Genomic DNA, 21745 nt, shown 5'->3' with positions numbered 1-21745 from the left:
GATACTGTGAAGTAATAGTCAAACGCTGTAACACAGAACTACGTGAAATCCCTATGAAAAATACAGTACTCGATTTTCCAGTCAAAATGAATTAGTTTATAAATGTCTGTCATACTGTAAAATAACGTAAATTCAGTCAAATCACATTCAAAATAGATTCCTCTTGGGCTAATTTCTGTAATTTCATGGTATAAATTATTCATTTAATGAAACAGTCTAATCAATCTACAGAAATTTCCTGTCAAAACGCTATTTTCCCCATGTACAATAACAAATTTATAATGTTAAAAATATTTTTTTTACATAAAACTAAAGATAAATGTATGCAGATTTACAGTATTGATATGTGATTTCAGAGGAAAAATATCATTATGCAACATTTTTTTTCCCTAATTTATGAGGTCAAACACCTTAAATGATGGGTAGATGCAAAGAGTGTTGCAAAAAAAATACCTTTATTTTAGAGCAAAATACTTTTTGTTGTGATGGTGTTTTGTAACCATGAATGGGAGGGAACACAGTGGATATAAGGCTCTGTTGTACATCAAGGTATTGCAGTGCGGGAACAGGCTGCCTGTGCAATACTGCATGGACCGACTGTGTAATCTTTATTACACTGTTATTTAAAATGACAAACATAGCTAAGACCATCATCACATCTTGTTTGTTTACACAAAACACTCTGTAAAAATACATGTCCATGCTGTGGAGCACAGACTGCCAGTCTGCGCCATGTAGCACAGGCATGCTGTACCCTGTTTACAACAGGGTCTCATATCAAGCTGTCAAGCGCGGTCATAATAAAAATGACTTTTCTGTGAAATAATAGGAAAATTGGAAACTTAGGACACAAACTGATAAAGGACAAAGTAATCAGTTATGCATGAGAGGAAAGTGTTTCCAGGAGAAGAGCATGTGTTCCATTTGGAGGTTTTTTTTTTTTTCTTAATCTATCACTGATTCAAGAAAAAAATCATTCATGTATTTTTACAGTTATTTCTTATAGCTGTGTGTTTTTACAGTGTTTGAATTTTACAGCATCCGCTTGGAAACTTTGCTGCCAGTGCTTTTACCGTTTTTTGTGAAGCGTAACCATTATTGCAACCATGAGTTAGGAGGGAACAGGGTGCAGCTACATACGCTAATATTTTCCTGCAATTTCCAGTTTAAATCATTAGCTTGTTAGTAATGACATAAACCCTTGTTAAAACAAGCAAGAAATTTAGTTACAGACATATTGTAATTTTACATCAATTTTACTTTGATTTAAAGGGGCTATGAGGAGTTTAAAAGTGATCTTGAAAAAGTCTCCCTTCTACATATACCTCCGTTTAATTCCAAAACAAACACAAGTCTCACTAAAAGTAATTTATGACAGTGTGCGGAGACTCCAGGCCACAAGGTGGGGTTTGTATGGTGATGGGATAGAGCACTGATTTCGCCCACTAACACCACCTTAGAGTGTTTTTACTCCTGCTGTTACAGTGTAAAGAGATCATAGTCAATCTGGAGGAGATCCTGTATCAGCCCTGCTTCATGATACACTGTAATGTGGAGCAAATGTCTCCATTCTCCCCCCCCCCCCCCCCCCCCCCCACTCCCCTCCTCTGGGAGAAACGGGGGAGATCAATACGGCTGCTGGCCTACTCTTGTCTCAGATGGATGGACTCTTGGGTCCAGTCTAGAATTACAGAAAGATGAATACCACACCTGCCCAAGCACTCAGCTCTGTGTGTGTCTGCGTGTGGATGGGATGGGTGTGTAAGGACAGAAGAGGATTTTCTCAGCTTGTAAAAGAGTGCCTTGCATAATTTAACCCTCATAAATTGTGTTCGACACATGTTCAATAGGGTTAGGAAGCCACTTCTTGCATAAGGTTTTGAACTCATGAGGAGGAGAGAGAAAAAAATCCCTCACACTCTGGAAACGCATCATGTGACAGGTTGAATATGGCTGCATATAGTCGATACGGGATGATGTCATGGTGTTGTAATGGACAATTTTAAGAGCGGGTAATATGGCATGTGGTTACTTGCAAACCTGCAGAGCTGACTTCTGATTTGTGCCTTAATTGGTTTATATGTCTTACTGAAGCTTATTGTCTGATATGAGGTACGTCCTGCTTCATCTCCTCGCACACACATGTACGCACACCCACACACACACACACACACACACACACACACACACACACACACACACACACACACTGGGCCTGGTTAAAGACTCTAAGATTCAGGATCTAACTTAATTGAAGACCATAAAACTCTAAATCTGAAAGCTTCCTAAAGAAACTGCATTAAGGAATTGATGCCATGACATGTGGAATTACAGCAGGAGGTATGCATCCCCATGCAGCTGTAAGTGCACGTATGCACTCTGCTTTAAATGGATTAGCTGGCAGGCTGCTGCAGCCTACGCACATTTAACAGAAACAACATAAAACAAAATGCTGCTCATTTTATTTGAGAGTAAGTTGATGGCAGTGAAGCACAGGATTGGATTATACACCTTATACACCTAAATTAAACAAACTCTGTATAAAGCAAAGAGCAGCATCTTTAGCTAACCTTCCTGATGCTAAAACCTCTTCCCCTCTTACTTTATCCAATTTGTTGGGGAAGGTTTCCCTCTTTCAGATAATGTCTCTCTCAACCCCCGCTGCATAAAAAAGAACCTAAGTCTCCATTGGCTGTGCATTATGGTGCACAGAGCAAGGTCTTACTCTTACCTCAGCGCTGCGTATTTTGTATGCCTCTTGAGCTAAAACATTTCTCTGTGGTAAACAATACATTGGAGGCAAATTTAAAGGTGGTGTTTAAGAGACAGTGACACACTGCTGCTGAGTGTACAGGCTGCAGCTTTACGCGGCCATTTGTTCTGTTTGTGTACAGATGTTGGAGAGTTTCTGCACTCTTTCCCTGTCCTTGGATTTCTAGATGGAAAGGCTCCATGATGACTAAGATTTGATGAATTTTACATGAGGATATTTTTGAACCTGCTGTTTCGAAACTCATTGTTTTTTAATGCTTTTTTTCTGGTGCTTGGCGATTTTTTTTTTATTTAAAAAAAGTGTTTGTTACATGTATGTGGCTCAGTCTTTGCTTATATCACAGACTTTTTCTAAACAACTAACATGCATGTTTAAAAGGGTTTACATGGCAAAGTGAAATAGTCGTGTTCACCAGACTCTTGGGAACAACTACAGCGACAGCAAGCCAGGGACTGGGGGATATATTTATATAAGGCATTGATGGGAATCGTCATCCTGTGTAAGTTGTTAATTTTGAGTTTTTTATGTCTGTCGAGTGTCTGGTGTGTGTCAGCTTTTATTTTGTAGTTCTGTTTTTTTTGTGTTGTTTTCAGTTTTACTTCCTGTGCTGTACTTTTCTCGATTGTTCATTCTGCCCTGATTGTTTCCAGCTGTGCCCCTTACCTTGTGTGTATTTAGTATCTGTGCCTGCCTTAGTCCCCTGCCAGTAAAGTCTCGTCTTGTGCTTTCAGCTTGTTCCCTGTCAAGAGAAGATCCAGCTGATCCAGCTGAGTTTTTGTTTTATATTTCTGTAGTTTGGTATTCTAGCTTTTCTGTGACTTTCAGTTAAAGTTTGTTTTCTTCCCTGCTCCTGATGCCTCAATTGGCTCTTTTGCTCCTCTGAGTGAGGAGAAGGTCTCCAGACTTCTCCCAAACTCCAAACCTACAACCTGTCCTCTCGATCCTATACCTACCAGCACCCTGCAGACCATTTTCTTCAAAATTAAACCTGCAGTCACACATATTGTCAATTCTCCTTAGAATCTGAAGTCTTCTCTATAGCTTTTAAGCAAGCCCGGAACACCCTGCTGCTTAAGTAACTGTATCTCAACCCAGCCCAGGTTGAAAATTAATGTTCCAGCACACCGTCTATCACAAAGTCTCTGAAAACATGCTGAAAAACAACTTGACTGACCCCTATCAATCTGGCTTCAGGTGCGACCACTCCACTGAGACTGCACTCCTGTCAGTCACAGAATCACTGCGATTGGCTCGAGCTTCTGGTCAGTCCTCTGTCCTATTCCTGCTGGACTTGTCTGCTGCCTTTGACACAGTCTACTATCAAATCCTCCTCTCCACACTCTCTGAACTTGGTATCTCAGGATCTGTGCTGTCATGGTCCTACCAAGTCCTACCTCACAGACAGATCCTTCACAGTCATGGCAGGGAGTTTCTAACTCACATGGCTTATCAACAGAGGTACCCCAGGGATCAGTGCTTGGTCCCCTACTCTTTTCCTTATACACCACCTCACTTGGTGCAATGATCTGCTCTTATAGCTCCTCCTACCTCTGTTATGCTGACAAAGCTAAGCTTCCACCTGACGACACAACTGTCTCTGCTCAGTGACAGTTGATATCTCCACTTGGATGAAGACACACCACCTCCAGCCAAATCTGTCCAAAACTGAGCTCATTGTCCTTCCTGTTTGTCCCTTGGTTCAACCACAGATCAATGTACTGCTTGATTTCCATTAAGTTGTACCCACAAACTCTGCTAGAAATCTGGGTGTCCTATTCGATTAACAGCTGATCTTTAAGGTTCAAGTGGCCTCAATTGCTGGATCTTGAGGATATGCCCTCCATAACATCAGGAGGATCGGACCCTACCTGACACAACAGGCCATGCAGCTTCTGGTACAGGCCCCTTGTGATTTCGCTCATCACCTGCAACTTGCAGCACTTTGTTGCACTAACTAGGTTTCCCTAGTTTCCCTTCTGTCTAAATTCTTGCTTGTGTTGTACATTGCCTTGGACAAAAGTGTCTGCTAAATGAAACTGTAGAACTGTAGAAGGCCTCAACTACTACTTTTTCGGGGGTAAAGTATATTTGGCGATTTGTTGGTTGAGTTTAAATGTACACACATGCGTGTGTCTGTGTGAGCATATGCCAGCACTAGAGGGAAGCACAAGTGTCCCATGTGGCTGCAGAGCCACAGAACAGAGTTGTTCAGTAGCTGTGAACATGGTGGCATGGTCACAATTCTCCCGTACTCTCTGTATCACGCACAGCACAGTTCTGCCTGATGTTTAGACAATGGCTGTTTTCCAAACCACCTACCACACTAGTAGTGCCTATGACTTTGGCCGAAATTTAGTATGTAGTAGGTAGTATGCGAAAACTTGCAAAATCTGCAGAATCTGCAGTTTACTAAAAATCTCTGGATGTAATACTGATCCAGGAAAAATTTTCAGTATGCAACGGACCAGTCTACCTGGCATACTGTTTCCCTCAATGCACGGCACTGACGCTGTTGGTCAATGCGGGTGGCAGGTTTCAGTGGATTACCGCCATCTACAGGAATGAGTCAGCACTGTAACTACAACACAACAACATTAACAACTTAACGTTAGTTAGACAATCCATGAGATAGAAGTGAAGCAATGAAAAAAAAACACAGGTAAATATTGTCACTTCTAGTTGAAAAAGAGGTGTTTACTTTACAAATTCATTAGAGCCCATATGAACCAATAATTACCTTTTTTAACCATACATGGATTATGGGGAAGTAGTTTTTCCATCAGCTGTATAAATAAAAAGTCAATCCCTTCCAGGTTTTTTGAAATAAACAATATAACTTTTGTTGTAAGATTAAAAATCAAATATGATGCTTCTGCTGTGGTATGATTAAAAATAACTAAAATTTCACAATCCAACCATAGTTTATTTCAGACATTATTAATAAAGGTGAAAAAAAAAATCATCCGCCAAAGCTTAAAACTAGAATAGTATACTACAAAACAGACCCAACAGAACTATCATACTACATACTACATGCAAAAGCAGTAAGCAGTATGTAGTGACTACTACATACTACATTCACCTGTAGTATGTAGTAGGTGGTTTGGAAAACAGCCATTGTCATTTTTGTGTGTTGTGTTGTCCTGCCTCTTCTGCACCTACCCTTGAACTCTTTGGCACCCCCAGGGGAGGCACACCTCAGAAATAATATAAATAATATAAAAAATGTGAACTACAAAAAAGTTAATGCCATCATTCTGCCTCCAGCTCCACAGGGTTCAGGACTCCATCTCCAATGGAATCAAAATGTGACTTCATTTCATAAATCCTGGACAGGAGGAGGAGAGGACCAACCTGCTGGTTTATGCTGCCTGGTTAAAAGTCAGAATTTATATTAGCATGGAGATGCATATGTGCTAGGGCTTCAATACCTTACACCTCTAAGAAGGTTCATGTAATGATGAACAATGTAAACAAGTTCAGGAGCAAAGTTAGCTGCTACACAGAAAATGCTCCCATTTCAGCAGCATTGCTACATGGCAGAAGAGTTTAGGAGTTAAAGTGACTTACCTGAGGCCACAGACTGGATAACGTAATAGATGGCCATTGTCTCTGTGACATCACTCACATGTTCCTGATGCAGAGTTTCAGAGCCCATGGTTGGCATGAGCTATAATGAAAAAGCTGGGCTTACTTAGCTTTAGCTGAGACTGTATGAAGAGGATTTTAGCCTTCTTGCAGACAGCTTCACAGTCAGTCAGTCAGATCAGCCATGACCTCATATGGGCAAAACTCACATGTTCATTAACTTAAGAAATAATGAGTTATGAACAAATTCGCCCTCTGTATAGTGTGTGCTGATGGAGAAATGATCTACTTAGACCCAAAGTGTTTTTTGAACCTGGCTGGTAATGTGTTTATCACCGCTGTCAAAATCTGCTTTTTTGAATGTGTGTGTATGGTTTCCAGTGTTTCTGCTGCCAGCCTCCAGTGGACGGTTGATGAAGTGCAGTTTTAACACGTCCACGAAAGCTTTATGTTTTGTGACCATAGGTTTTTGCTTGAATGTAGCCCTAACTTATTGACCACTGAAAACAAAACAACAGAGGAGACTCACATGCAGTTGAACTGCCAAATCGGACCAGTATCAGAAAATGACTCCCTTTCAGAGCTCCAGAAACTTTTCTCCTGAGTTTACAAAGAGTCTTACTGACTCTTACCTTCTAACCCTAACCCATTAATGAATGAAGAGGTGATGAAACCATGTTGTAAACTGACTCCATCCCAAGTGGAATTTAAGATACATATACTGCTGTAAAGCAATACAGCATGTTTAGTTTATACATTTGATATGATCTTTTTGCAATGTTTTCAACTAAACTTAGAATTTTGATGATCTGTGAACCACTGAATGCTGTATTTATTTACCTTTTACTTGGGATCCCATTTTGGGGATTGGGGTTGGATACTCAATCAAGACTTCAGCTTGCGAACAGCTCTCAAAGGCTGTACCAAAAGAAATTCATTTGTAAGCCAGAAGCTGGTATGTGGGTATTTTAGTGTAAAGAAATGATAAGCAAATGTTTGGATCAGAACATGTTATGGAACTTGGCGGCTTGATTTTTTTTTTTTTTTCAGAACATTAAAAGCATTTTTTACATTTCATGGCACTGTGTCTGTTTTAGTTGTTGTCTGGTTAACTGGAGTAGTTCGAATAAATTCACTGTTGTCTCATGGCTTCCTCATCAAACTGAGTAAATAAATCTCAGTTCTGCTGTTTTCTTCATGATTCTCTTTTCTTTTGTTGTCTTCACAGGTTAAAGTTGTGCTAAGGGTGAACCCAACTCTGCCTGAGGGCCAAGGCCAGCCGCCTGCCCTCAGTGTGGAACCATTCAAGAACAGGGTCACCATACTAGAGCCAGTCAGCAGAAGCCAATCACACTCTATCATGACACTGAACAGGGATGGGAAACATCCGGTGAAGACCTTTAACTTTGATGCTGTGTTTCCTCAGGAGTCAAGCCAGGTTAGGTTCTTTGTTCTTGTCAAGCAGGAATGTAGTTTTTAATGTTTGCTTTCATGGATCTGAATAAAGCTGTTCATGGTGGAAATGCAGCCAGGCTTCCTGAGCCTCCTCAGATTCCCTCTGCATTCCTCCACTGCTGCAGATTTTTCCTTTCACTGGATGTACTTTTCCTTTCCAGCAGCAAGATGATTCACAAGATGCCTGCTGTTCTTTGTTCCCTCTGAGCAGGCTGAGGTGTGTGCTGGCGTCCTGGCTGACGTCATCCGCTGTGTGCTCAGCGGCAGCGATGGATGCGTTCTGGGTTTGGGATGTGCTGATGTGGGTGAGTAATGGGTCGCTGTGAGAGGCCATGGGTTAAGTCTTTACATGAGAGGAGGATGCTTTTATCTTCCCCTCACCATTCACCATTCACCAACCCCCATTTCCCTTTTTCTCGGTCCCTCTCCTGCTATCATTCACCCTTTGTGTCTCACTTAAAGCCTGTGCCTCTGTTTCACCTCTCAGTCATCTTATCAGCCCTGATCTACATTCTTATCTGTCCTCTTCTTTTATTTCTCCCTACTTCTCGTTTTCTTATCACAGTAATAGCAGCAAAATGCTTGTGCTAGTTGAACATCCTCCCTCTCAGTCATTCATTTTTCACCTGTTCCTTTCAAACTAAAGGCACATTTATCAATTATGCAAAAGTCTAGCTGTTTTAAAAGCTTAACATCAGAAGATGGACGTTTTGGCAATGCAAAAAAAAAAATAATAAAAAGGACTGTGAGGGGACTGTAAACAGGACTGACTGTAAAAGACTGCTACGAGAGCTGGAGCCTGCACTTAGCGTCGGTCAAAGGGTTTAATAGATTTGTGGGATGAGTGTGCACTGTTCACACACACACACACACACACACACACACACACACACACACACACACACACACACACACACACACACACACACACACACACACACACAGGGTAAGGACAGGGTCTCCTTGGCTCTTTTTCTTTCACATGACGCCACTCTCCGTAAGTCTGATTTAATCAGTCAGCCGATACAGACTACATGTGGCCCCCAGCCAGAGGAAATCAATCTCCTCCACAGAACACTATTCTCTCTGAAAAGACGGCTCGGCCGTAATTGGACTAAACCAATTCTGTTTCCCTTATTCAGTTAGAATAAAAAGTAGCCTAGCTCTCATGTATGGTGAGGAAAAAGTGCAATTGGGGTACAACTTGGAATGGGTCTGAAAGAAAATTAGCTGTCAAATAATCCTAGTTTTATGGTTATAACCCCCAAATCTTTTCTGTTTTTCAAAATTGGTATACAAAACTATAAATTACAGAAATCATCCTGGATGTTTTTGTGCCAATATTGACATAATGGGCTCTAATTTCGTAGACCAGGCGCAAGCGCAGGCGAACCTGCCCTACACCGGCCTCCGCCAGGCAGACAAGGCGTGACCAGCACACTTTGCAAATTTCCTGCAGTGCCAAGAGAGGTGCAGTTAAGGCGCAGAGGAGCACAGACCTGCGCATCCACGCCTCCCTCCGCACAAATGGCAGAGAGGGAGGAGAAAAGCCGTGAGTGGGTTTAACACAGCCGAGCGCTGTTTTCACCAATCAAATGAGCACCTCTCCTCGCCTTTAAATGCCCTGCGGCCGAGGCGCAGTGTCTGATTGGTCTGAGTGATCCCCAGCACCGCAGAAGGTATGCTGGAAAGAGCCGGCAGTGGTGACGGTCAGAGCCGCTGTCCCTGCAGCAGGAGAATGGACAGCAGGGCGCATCGTAGGACACGACGCGCGTCACCGTGTGGGCCAGCTCCCGGGACAGATTTAATCTGTTCCTTTGTCATTAATAGGAGTACAAAATGAAGAGACAGTTACACAGCTGGCTTATCCATTCAGAATACTTTTGATCCACCTGCACTCCTGGTTTGTCATCGCCAAATAGCAGAACCTTTGTTGATATACTCTATACTCTCCCGGTGTCTCCACCTCATCCTCCTTACAATAATGTACTCCATCTTTTTAGATCAGGTTAAAAATAAAGACTTAAACAGAGAAATATGGAAATCACAGGTAAATCCTGAGTAACATACATTTATTTTGTGTGTTTTTTCTTTGTCTTTTCTCTCCCTCTTTTCTTTGAATTAAATGAAATGAGAGAACCAGATATATACTCAGTATCAGATGTTAAGTCTGTTTATTGTTTAACTGTAAGATGTGCATCAAACTTCCAGCTGCCGTCAGGTTAACTTTCCATTATGACAAACGGCTTTAATCTGACATCAGATGTGACGGGACAGTTAATATAGATTTAAATGTTTCAGACGGTTATATTAAATAGTGATTGCTGTGACTGTTTATTGCATCAAAATGTGCCTGACACTCTGGAAACCTGCCTCTGAGGCTTTGTTGACGTGTGCGCACATGTGCGCCTGTCACCAAATTACAGCTGCGCAGGGTGTGCACCGCTTTGCGCCGAGGATAGACCAGGTTGGAGCTGGCGAGCTTTCAGCGCATTCTTTTGGCACGAAATTGTCACTGCGCCAACATGAATCAGCTGACACCTCCCCCTGGTGCGCCGTCAACTCCCCCTGGCGCGCAGTCACACCCATCTCTGGGCAGACGGTCTACCAAATTGTCAAATTGGCAGCGCACGGTGGTGCGCTGCACGAAATTAGCACTGCGCAGGGTGCGCCAGGCTTGCGCCCTCTGCGCTGCAAAATTAGAGCCCAATATGTTTACTTCTCATTTTTTAATGTAAAAGACAATGTTTTATCTTTTCTGCTTTCTTTAATCACTGTCAAATTGATGTAAAATGACAATTATTATCTGTAACTATATTTGTAGCTTGTTTCACAAGGGTTTATGCCCTAAATTTCCAATATTCCTGATGTTTCTTAGCAAATTCATTTTTGTTGTGACAGTGCTTGAGGCAGAGGTGACGCTGTGGATATGAGACCCTGCTGTGCACTGAGATGGTGCGCAGGGGGCATGGCATGTCCGCGCTCCATGGCATGGACCAGCTGTCTGTGCTTCACGGCCCGGACCAGCTGTCTGTGCTCCACATGGCATGGTCCATGTATCCAGTGATTTTTACACTGTGTTTTGTATAAATAAACAAGATTTGTTGATGGACTGTACCATGATGGTCAATTTTAAAGTACAATATGATGAAGATTACATATCTGGTGCATGTAGTGTTGCATAGGCAGCCTTTTTCCCCCACACAACACCTGAATGTACAGCAGGGTCTTATATCCACTGCGTTCTCTCCTCACTCACAATTTTAAAAATGCCATGGTAACAAAAAGTATTTTGCTGTAAAATAACAGTATTTTTCTGCGGAACTCTCAGTGAAAATTTCTGCAAATATAATGTATTTGCACTTCATCTGAATTAGGATATTTTACTCCAATTAAAGGTTTTTGTTTGGTCATTTACCTTTTTTTAAACATTTTTTTTCTCACAGTGTACACCGTGTTTAAATGTATCTGCTCTTTATCTGTACTGTGCTTCTTTTCATGTTTTTATCACTTTATTTATCATGTTGCATGCTTTTTGAATGCTAACAGAGCGTGATCACAGTCATGGTTCACTTCCCTCTGCATGAATTTGCCTGAGGATTAGTATCTCTGATGTACGTTTCCATGCACGCTGAACCATGAGTCTTCTTTGTCTTGTAATCTGAAGGCTACAGGCTCTAATGGAATACTGGCTGATCTTTTTTAGACAGGTTTTAATACTAATGTGTTTTGAGTTGACAGAAATTAGGACGTCGTTGTATGTAACTAACATGCTAAAAAACATATGCTGATAAAAACCACATGTTCATGTCCATGTTGCACGTTTGCAGAAATCTGATAGTTTTTCATTCGACTGATTTGAGCATATTTATATGGGTTATATGGGTTTATATGTAGCATGCATGCAGCATACATCTGTTCTGCTCTCTGTGGTCTGCCGCAGGATCCTGGTCCAGCATGGTAGGGAATGGTGAGAGTGTCCAGAAGCTGGGGCTGATCCCTCATGCCATCTCCTGGCTGTACAGTGCCATTGAGCGGCGGAGGGAGAAAACCTGGACTGAGCTGGTGGTCTCAGTGTCTGCTATTGAGCTGTGCTGCGGAGAGGAGGACACGCTGAGGGATCTGTTAGGGGAGGTGGTCCCTTCAACAGGCGGCATCCATGACAGCCCTAAAGCACATATTAGACTGCAGGAGGACCCAGTTCATGGGATACAGGTAGGAAGTGCCCATGTTTGGAAAATAAAAACAATTAGACTGGTCTTCCACATTCCACTTTCTCCACGTTGCATTTTTTTTTTGTTTGCAGCGCTTTTTATTGATGGCAGGTACTTTTATTTGCAGCTGCGTTTTTTTTTTGTTAGCAGCGTCTCTTCATTGTTTGCAGCGGTTTTTATTGTTGTTTGCAGTGTTTCGTTATTGTTTGCAGGTACATTTGTTTGCATCTGTGGCGGGTCTCAGCCACTGTAGTTTTTGGTTCTGAAATGTCACAGCTGATTGACAGGGGTTCACTCTGATTGGCTGGCATGGGTTTAACGTCCGAAACACACTGCCCATTATTGGTTTGGCATGCCTTGTGCAGCGCTTCTTTACGGGTCTTCCCGGTGTGTGTGGATGAAAGTGTTTTAGAAACAATTTAGGGGGAGGGACACTTGATTTTGAAGATGCCTGGCTTCATGTGGACAAGGCCTGAAGCTCTCCCTCTGGGTGGTCCTCATGGTGCTGGCACCCCTGTATCCTGTCAAGTGACAGGCACGGCCATGACATCCTCTTTGCTTCACAAGTGAAATCAAGCTAATTTTGCACTCATGGGTGGACATGGATTTCCTCTCTGTCTCTCAGTATGGATCTCTGACAAAAAATGCAAACAAGACAAAAGCAGAAAACAGAAATACTGGAGAAACTGTTGTAACTACTACATTCTTGTTACACCTTTAGCTCTGACTCCTCCATACGGTAGGATTGATGGTGATGTTTATCCAAGTTGTCATTTTGCACAAAGGTCTTGAGAAAGCAGCGCTGGGAGTGAGTGCAGCCTATTAGATGGTATTAAGATCAGATTTGATTGCATTATGACTGTGGAGCTGTGTTCTCCCTCCCACTGCTGTGTGTATGCCAGCACCACACATTTCTCTGCTCTCAACCCTCCCTCCAAAAAATGTTTGGAAAAAAAGACAAATCACAGGATGTTAAAAAGACAGTCACACAGATATAAATGAATTGCTAATGGTTTCCAGTGAAGTTCATGAAACTGTTCTTCCAATCTAAGATTGTTCGACTCTTGTCTTCTTTCTCTCTCTAGCTACGTAACCACAACCGAGTGAAGGCTCCGACTGCCGAGCGGGCTGCCTCCCTCCTCGATGCGGCCATTGCAGCACGCCAGCACAATGACTTCATTACATATCTGTCTCACAGCTCTGTAATGTTTTTCACTCTCTACATCCAGCCCCCACGCACAGAGAGCAGCACCATTGGCAAAGGTTGGAATAAATAATTCATCGGCCTGGGCTTCTCCCTGCTGAATTTGCTTGTTTCACCATGAATTACTGTCAAAATGTACCATTCATTCCAAAATTCACAAACCAGTTTGTCATTGCTTTGCAGCTAAAAAATCTTCTCCTCTGTGATTTTTATTTGTAGGTGCGCGGGGTTTAACTAAACTGACAATGATAGACGTGTGCAGTGGTGTGAGAGGTATGAGGCAGAACAAGCCTCCTTTTTCTGATCTGGGTCCTGTTGTCTTGGCTCTGCTGGGTGGACATAAAACCATTCCAAACAAGTAAGAACAATAACTTCAAAGTGTTATTGGTGTGAGTGTACATACTCTCCTGATCAAAAGTTTAAGACCAGCTGAAAAATTGCACAAATTTACATTTTGCAATGTTGGATCTTAAAAAGGTTCTGAGTAGATTTTTAAAATGAAAAAAATAATAAAATAAAAATAAAAAATAAAAAAGAGAAATGGGAGTGAGACAGAAAAAATGGAGTCAGCTTTTTATTGGGAACAACATTTAAACTGAAATGGTCTGGTTATCAGCTAATCAAAGGTTTAGGACCACAAGTAAAAAAAAAACCCTGAAACCCCCTAAAACAGAAATCAAAGTGTTAAAAAGGAGTCAGTGATGAGGAGCTTCGTGGTTCTTATTGATCTCTTAATGTTTGATGCAAGTTGTTTCCAGGAGGCAGTGAGAACGTTGCTCCAAGTGGTGAAGATGTCTACACTGAGGATCATACACTGTGTGGAACTGATGTCTATTTCTGTTAACGTCCCTCTCCATCCATCCCCAAATGTTCTCAGTGTGATTTAGATCAGGGGAACACACAGGATGGTCTCAAAGAGTGAACTGATTCCTCTGGAAGAAGTCCTTTGTCAGGCGGCCATTGTGACCCGCAATGTTGTCCTGTTGAAAAACCCATTCATTATCACACAGACCAGGGCCCTCAGTCATGAAGGAGGCCCCCTGCAACATCTCCACATACCCAGCTGCCGTTTGAAGGCCCAGACCAACCTGAAGCTCCATTGGTCCATTGAAGGGAAAAGTCCAGATCATGATGGTGTCCCCTCCACTGTGCCGCCATGAACATCTCCAATGGGGTTTCCTTGTCATGTTTGCTGCTCTCTGAAAAAGTCTGAATGGCGAGTTTGTGGCGTTGAAGGAGATGATGAAGTTGTGTTTTGTCCTTAAAGGACTTTTTTGATCCATAATCCTCGGAATCTTTGAAGAAACTCAAAATGGCTGTCTTAATGCGTCCAACCTCAGCAGAGATGGCACGCTCTGAGAGGCCTTGCAAATGCAGCTCAACAATCCAACCACATTTACAGAGAGAAAGCCTTTAAGCCTTTGCCATCAGGAGGTCATGACAGAGTGAATATCTGACAGGAAATCACAGAGCAGATTTTCTCTTATAGAATCTGAGCTCTGAAACTTTCGTCAGATGATGAACAGACTGTTTACCTTTAACTGTTGCTTGTAATAAATTTCTGACTCATTTTTTTTTATCCCACTCCCATTTCTTCTTTTTTTTTATTTTAAAACTCTACTTAAAAACTTTTAAAAATCCAATGGGGCAAATATAGATTTGTGAATTTTTCTGAGTGGTCTTAAATGTTGATCAGGAGTGTATTTCAAACATATGAAAGCACTATCAACTAATTTAGTGGCCTCACATGTCCTTTGAGTTAATGTCTGGTTGATGCTTTGTCTCTTAACAGGGGCAGTAAAATGACTATGCTTCTTCAAGAGTCCTTGGGTCATGTAAATTGCCATACTACCGTGGTTGCTCAGGTTGCTGATTCTCTGGCGTATCTTCAAGAGACTTTATCTACCATCCAGATGGCATCTCGCATCCGTAAGACACAGAAAAGGACAAAGGTGATTTGTTCTATAAGCCCTCCAGTTAAATGTGTATCTCTCTGTTGTTCTGCTAAATGTAGTGAAGAAGTGTTTAAAGGTCCCATATTATGAAAAAGTCACTTTAAGTCTTTCAGTGAAATATGTGGGTCTTTGGCTTTCTTCCCAGTCCACAGAATGTGATATATAGTGACAAAACCTGTGCTTAGTAGTGCTTGTGAATGTAAAATCCTGACCTAAAATGAGCTGTTTAGATTTTGGGGATTTGCAAACGTCAGCGATTCCCTTTTTCGACCAATCAGGAGCAAGTCTGACCTGATTGGTCCAGCGGAGCAAATACCCCCGAACCCCCTCCCGGCCCACTCCCTTCCCCCGCTGCTGGAGAGGAGAATGCTAAAGTTGAAGAAGAGCCATCACTGCTTTGTTTTTGGCTGTAAACAGCCATAGCCACATAGTCCCATGCACAAGCTTCCCATCTTGGAAGAAGAGAAGACTGAGTGGCTAGAGTTCACTTATCAAGGAAATGTGCCAGCTACACTCAGTAAATCTGTGCATGTGTGTGCTAGTCACTTCACGGCTGACTGCTTTTCCAATTTTGGAGAGTACAGCAGAGGACTAGCGAATACACTGGTCCTGACTCCGGGCGCATTACCAACCATCCGCCAACAAACCAGGGACCCTGGAAATGTGAGTGTTTTAAATGCTGTGTGCTGTGGAGCAGATGGAAGAGCTTTTCCTCAGTGTCCGCCTGTCTCTGTGTTAGCTTCAGGATGCTAACTGTAGCTGCAGTTAGTCTGTTGTTTTAGCCTGTAATGTCACGGTAAACAAGCTTTGCTGTTTTCTAAACATTGTTCACTCGGAGCTCGTGGCGCCATTCTCAGTGAGAATGGGGTAGTATCAGCGGTGGCTCATTTACATATGAAGGCCACGCCCACTAAATCAGACCGTTCTGAACAGAGGGGCTATGAGAGCCTGGAAACAATGTTGCCGTGCTTGATTTATTGGCTTTTTGGGCCAAAACATGTTACTACCATTTCATGAAGACATCAATGATCCGTATTAGACTGCAGAAAAGGAGCATAGTATGGGACCTTTAAAAATGAAATGTTCCTTCATTCTGAAACTAACTCCAGGATGTGTCTTCACTGCAGCAGTCCACCTCATGTCCTCCCTGTGGAAGAAGTCTGACGAGAGAAAAGAAAGGGCCTCAGTCTTTTTCCCTGAGGGCCTTCCACTCCACAGAGGAGGTAGATGTCGACGTCCCACGTTTTCACATGCGTGGAGAGCTGGAGGAACGCTCCAGCAGTCACCATTCCTGTGACACAGTCATCCAACTGGACTCGTATGGTTTGGTCCAGTCCAAAGTCTCCCCCAGACTAGCACAACCTAAGTTTGTGCCAATTATACCTTCTTTGCATCCTAACAAGGCTGACATGGACGACCCAGAGTTTACTGCTCTGCTCCAGGAGCTTCTGAAAATCCCCCAGCTGCAGGGAGGAAAAAAGAAGGAGGAGGCTGAGAGGAATACAGAAGGGCTGAAGGCAGACCTGAAGCAGCCGGTGAGGGACTGTCTGAAATGTGACACATTCGCTGAGCTTCAAGAGCGCCTAGGCTGTATCGATGGAAGCGAGACAACAATGGACTTGCTCAAGTCTTCCCCTAAAGGCTGTCCTGTTGGTGACATTACAATTAAACCACAACCCTCCAAAGGAACAGTGAAGCAGGCAGGCGGTGCACCGTCAGACACACCTCATAATCAGGTGGTTAAGGTGTCAGGCTGCAGCCAGCCCTATGTGGGAGAGCAGCAGAAAGATGGTGCCTTACCTGGAGACAGTTTCCAGAGGGAGGATTCAGGTCTGTATGACTGTGAGGAGTGCAGTGGAACCAGTTCCAGTGAGGAACTGCTGAACCAAACTCTCAGTATGAACAAGGCCAAGAATGACACCGTGAGGTCTAGCGATAAGCCTCCCTTTAAGGAGGTCAGTGTGGGTGTTCAAGGCTCAGCTGACAATAGATCCGCTGTTCTTCAGAACAAAAAGGAGAGTCCTGAGGCTGCTGATTGGTTCAAACCAGACAAACGGTCTTCACCGATTGGAAAAAGCTCCCCAATATCTCCCTCCTCTTCCTGCTCCATGGTTGGGGATGTCTTATCCAATGGCCCGCTTGAGGATGTCAAAGAAATGAAGGCTACGATCACAGTAACCGTCCAACAGCCTCTGGACTTAAAGGGCCAAGATGAGCTGGTCTTCTCAATGGTGGAGGAGGTGACCATCAGTGGGGCTCTGGACAGAGGGAGAACAGGGGGAAACATTATCTGTATCAGAGACAGTGCACAACCACAGGCACATGCTCAAAGCGCAGGTAGCTCCCAGCCAATCAGGATAATTAGCAATGTCACTGAAGAATCTGTTGGACCCCCTGATGTCAGCAAAAGTCCTGTAGTTCAGTCTTTAGTCAAGGAGGCAAGCAATGAGAAGCCCCAGCCTCATGTCAGGAAAGAGAAGAGGTACCTCCCTTCATTCATAAACCCCATGCTGATACACACAGATGTGGATTGTGAGTTTAGTCCTATGAAAGAAAACAAGTGTTCACATCAATCTCCTCCAGGAGTCAAACCATCACCTGAGCTCAGAGGGAACACATATCAGGAACACGATAAGGCTCAGGAGCAGAGGTATGACAAATGTGTTTCAGAAGCCAAAATGTCAGAGAGAGTACTTGACTCATCGCTCAGTAGGAGAACCTGTGACTTAGAATATTCAGCATTCTGTGATGGAGCTGTGGAAAACAAAATGCACAGAAAGAGGGTGAGGAATACAAACAGGAACAACCCTAAAGACAGAGAGCATGTTTACTCCACCCCGCCCCCGAGGGAAACAGAGGGAGGAGAAGTCAGCTCCAGACGTGTTGGGAGTGGCCCCAAGGGAGCTAGTGTTTCACCTGGTTGCCAAGAAACCAGCCTGGCTTATTTTAAAACAGGTAGTTTGCCTAGAGGCTGGCAAAATGCCAACCTGAAAGAAAGCTACCACAGCAGTCATCTGGCAGACCACTACAGAGACCTCAGAGGGATGACATCATCCACTCCTGCTAGCCCAGGGGTAACTCTGGAGAGGGGGCTGAGCAGACAGCCCTCCCGGGGGAACCACAACCTCCATGCCTCCTCCTCCTCTTGGAAACATGCAGCTGAACACAAACAGCATGCTGCCAGTGCCTCTGGAAAGAGTGTGGAATCTCTGTTTGAGGCGTCAGGCCTGCAAATAAAACATGATCACATGGGTGCCAGGTTGATGTCACCTGAGGACAGCGACAGGCTTTTCAGTGCCAGACTGGAGCAGCTGAGTACCAGGACTAACTCACTGGGAAGGACACAAAGAGACTTTCCGAACCTTGACAGGGGAGGCAATTACAACTCTCTGAGCTCCAGAGGGAGAACGGAGGGAGCCAGTAAGCGAGGGTACAGAGGAAATAATAATGATGGAGATGGTACATTTCCAAGGTCTAGCAGAAGCCCCAGGAAGAGTGCTCGGTCTGACCAGACCCATCATGCATTTCATTCTGAAAACCACGTAACTCAATCTCTAAGGCATATCCATTCCAAGCTTACTGCTGTGGGGAAGCTCAAGATGGCTAGCCCCAAAGTTCGTCGCCTGTCAGCTCCAAGCATCAAGAACCTCAGTCTCCCCAACAAAGGTCTACGACAGTCTGTCAACCGCAGTGCCAGCCTCTCCCCAGACGGGAAAACCGTGAGCTTTGAGCGGATGTCCTCGTTTCTCTCCTCATCCCCTCCACAGTCTTACCGCTCAATCAGTCGGACTCCGAGTCAAAGCTCCACATGCTCGTCCACAAAGTCCGCCATCCAGGGGTATGTCAACGGCCGGGTCACAGACCTCTTCAAAGAAAGGTCCTCCAGCCCCACTTCAGGAGGACTGGACCACACAGCTTCACTCCTCTCGCCGTACAGCCGGGTGACTGAGCCCCGCATGCCTGATCACATGAGTGGGCATGCCAGCGACACCACCAGTGTGTTGAGTGGAGATCTGCCGCCAGCCATGGGGAAGACTTCCCTGCACTTCTCCAACAGGAACAGTCAGGTGAGCAGTGGATATGGCAGCATGATGAGGGACAGCGAAGCCACAGGCAGCAGCACATCGACCAGAGACTCTGTCAGCGACCGCAGCGGTTCTCTTTTCAGCGTGACCCGCAGCAGTCGCTCATCTCGGAGGAGAGGAAACACAGGTAAAACACCTGCAAAGAGTCGGCGTTAAGCTGAAGTGGACTGGTTTTTCTCAGGATCAGAATTTAAGTATCTGGTTGGACCCCTTTGTGTGTAGTTGACGTTGAACGTCTGTTTGCAAGTGTTGTGCCAGTGTGGTAATTAGTTCTTTGTTAGGCATGTTGAGCATAACTTCAAATACTCGTTTAAATTGATTCATATGTCGTCTGTTTCACTTGGTCTGATAAAACCCATATAAATCAATTCCAAACCATGTTCATCATGTTTCCTGTGCATTTTATTGTGTGTGTAGAATGATTTTAATGAAGCTCCCCCTCTCCAGGGTGAAGTTATTTAGTACTTCAGTTTCATATCTTATCGGTGCTGCAATTTGCAGTCTTTTCATTGGAACAAAAGCCCTTAATAGAGGACACTGCTAATTTCCCAGCGCCTCTGTTTTGATACAAATACGTCTGTACCTTGCTGTGGTTGCAGAGAAGTGTTGATTTTGTAAAAGTAATTAAAAAAAAAGTGCATTCAAAAGACAATCAAATATTAAAAGCTTTTTTAAAAAGGTGGGTTTTGGTAAGTGTTTTGAAGGTGGGGAGGTCGGGATGCGGATGTGCAGTGGTAAAGCATTCCAGAGAGTGGAGGCGGCAACAGAAAACGCTCGGTCTCCCCAGGTTCGGTGCTTGGTGGCAGGCGGTAGGGTGAGGAGATGGGCTTCAGCGGATCAGAGGTTACGGGGGGGGGGGCATGTAGTGGTGGAGCAGGTCAGTGATGTAGGAAGAAGCCTGGTTATGGAGGGCTTTGTGGGTGAGGAGGAGGATTTTGAAATGAATTCGAAATTTGATGGGGAGCCATTGAAGATTTTGGAGGACAGGGGTGATGTGGTCTCGGGAGCGAGTGTGCGTGAGCAGGCGGCCAATGGCAGATTTACAGTTTGTGTTATCGATGTGGAGGTTGAAATCGCCCAGTAGGAGAACGGATGGAGAGATGGCACAGAGCTGGATTAGAAGGTCCAAGAAGTAAGAGAGGAAGGTGGGATTTGTCTTGTGTGTGTGTGTGGGGTGTGTGTGTGTGTGTGTGTGTGTGTGTGTGTGTGTGTGTGTGTGTGGGGGGGGGTGTAAATGATGGCTGCAACTGGGGGAGTTGGGCCAGAGAGCTGAAAGTAAGGTGTTCACAAGAAGAGACAGAGGGGATGGAGATGCTGGTTGTTTTAATGTTGTTCCGGTGGATCACAGCTAGGCCGCCTCCCCGTCCTTGAGAGCGAGGTTCGTCAATGTATGTATATCCAGAGGGGGTGGTTTGGTTGAGTATGATGAATTCTAGGGGTTTTTGCCATGTTTTGGTGATGCACAGGAAATCCAAAATCACAACTTCACAAGATGCTCCATACTCCTCATTTTTGTACAGTCAGCTGTTGCTCGTCTGGTATCCAAAAATAATGAGTTTAATCTTGTCATTTTTCTTTTTTTATTCTTTAATGTGGCCAAATCCCCCACCGTAGAAGCTTTCTGAACAAAATCGCATATTTGAGACAAAAATGAATAAATAAATACCACACACACAAAAAAACCCCCAAAAAAACCCAAAACAAAAAGGAGAACATTTTTTTTATGACCTAAGAAGAATAAAACCACTTGAGTAAAGAATCTGTACACAGGCTGATATGCTGTTCCACCACACAAACCACTGTATTAAGGAGGAAATGACTTTTAAACAGCTGTTCACTGCAGTGACCTCTGAGGGTTACGGGTTAAAATGCAATTTGTAGAACTTTCAGAAAAGTGAACTTTTAAAGGTGATGTTTACATTGTTTTGGGGTTTTTATTTTTATAAATCTTGTGTGAGATAAACAAAATAATTTTTATGAATTGCAGTTTTTGGATCCCTTTTTCTGTGTTTAAAATCTGACCACATGACATATTAATGTGATGATAATTGAGAATGACACCCATCTGTAGAATGCAGTCAGACCTAGTTCCCTTACAGGCAGTAAAAGCCTAAATATGTATGAGGTAACATGATTAATATATGAAAGCACTGATGGCACTTTAAGGTGCTACAGTGAACAAGGGTTTGTGCTATACTGTAAATCATAAAGATGGTTATGTAGAGACAATATTGTCAAAATAAATAATAACTAGAGAAATATGAGGACCATACGGGCTGTAGTTCAACAATAAATGAATGAAAATTTTCACAAATAACTCATAATGATATTCAAGTCCTCATTTTATGATGTTATAAATGTGAGTCAGAGTATTTTGAGATTAATATTTGCATCATTAGAATAAAGTGATGATAGGAAGAGCAAATTTTAATCAATTTAAGTCACATAGTTAGCCTGTATGCTACTTCAAA

At 43.4% G+C, this 21745-nt stretch overlaps 1 protein-coding gene across 1 annotated transcript in view; it reads left to right on the top strand.

The window, feature by feature from the left end:
* kif26bb (kinesin family member 26Bb) overlaps positions 1 to 19939 on the top strand; it is a 31525-nt gene extending 11586 nt beyond the window's left edge. The window contains exons 6-12 of the mRNA XM_074685416.1: positions 7590 to 7799; positions 8028 to 8121; positions 11760 to 12031; positions 13116 to 13293; positions 13454 to 13592; positions 15027 to 15186; positions 16317 to 19939. Coding sequence (XP_074541517.1) covers positions 7590 to 7799; positions 8028 to 8121; positions 11760 to 12031; positions 13116 to 13293; positions 13454 to 13592; positions 15027 to 15186; positions 16317 to 19430 — 4167 coding nt within the window. The 3' untranslated portion in view covers positions 19431 to 19939. The remainder of the gene's footprint in view (positions 1 to 7589; positions 7800 to 8027; positions 8122 to 11759; positions 12032 to 13115; positions 13294 to 13453; positions 13593 to 15026; positions 15187 to 16316) is intronic.
* The last annotated feature ends 1806 nt before the right edge of the window (positions 19940 to 21745 follow it).

This window comes from Halichoeres trimaculatus, unplaced genomic scaffold, assembly GCF_033239565.1.
Source record: "Halichoeres trimaculatus isolate MK-OKI-2021-1 unplaced genomic scaffold, fHalTri1.1 fHalTri1_scaffold_13, whole genome shotgun sequence".
Classification (NCBI taxonomy): Eukaryota; Metazoa; Chordata; class Actinopteri; order Labriformes; family Labridae; genus Halichoeres; species Halichoeres trimaculatus.
The sequence above is the reverse complement of the archived record's forward strand: the minus strand, read 5'-3'. Positions and strand labels throughout refer to the sequence as shown.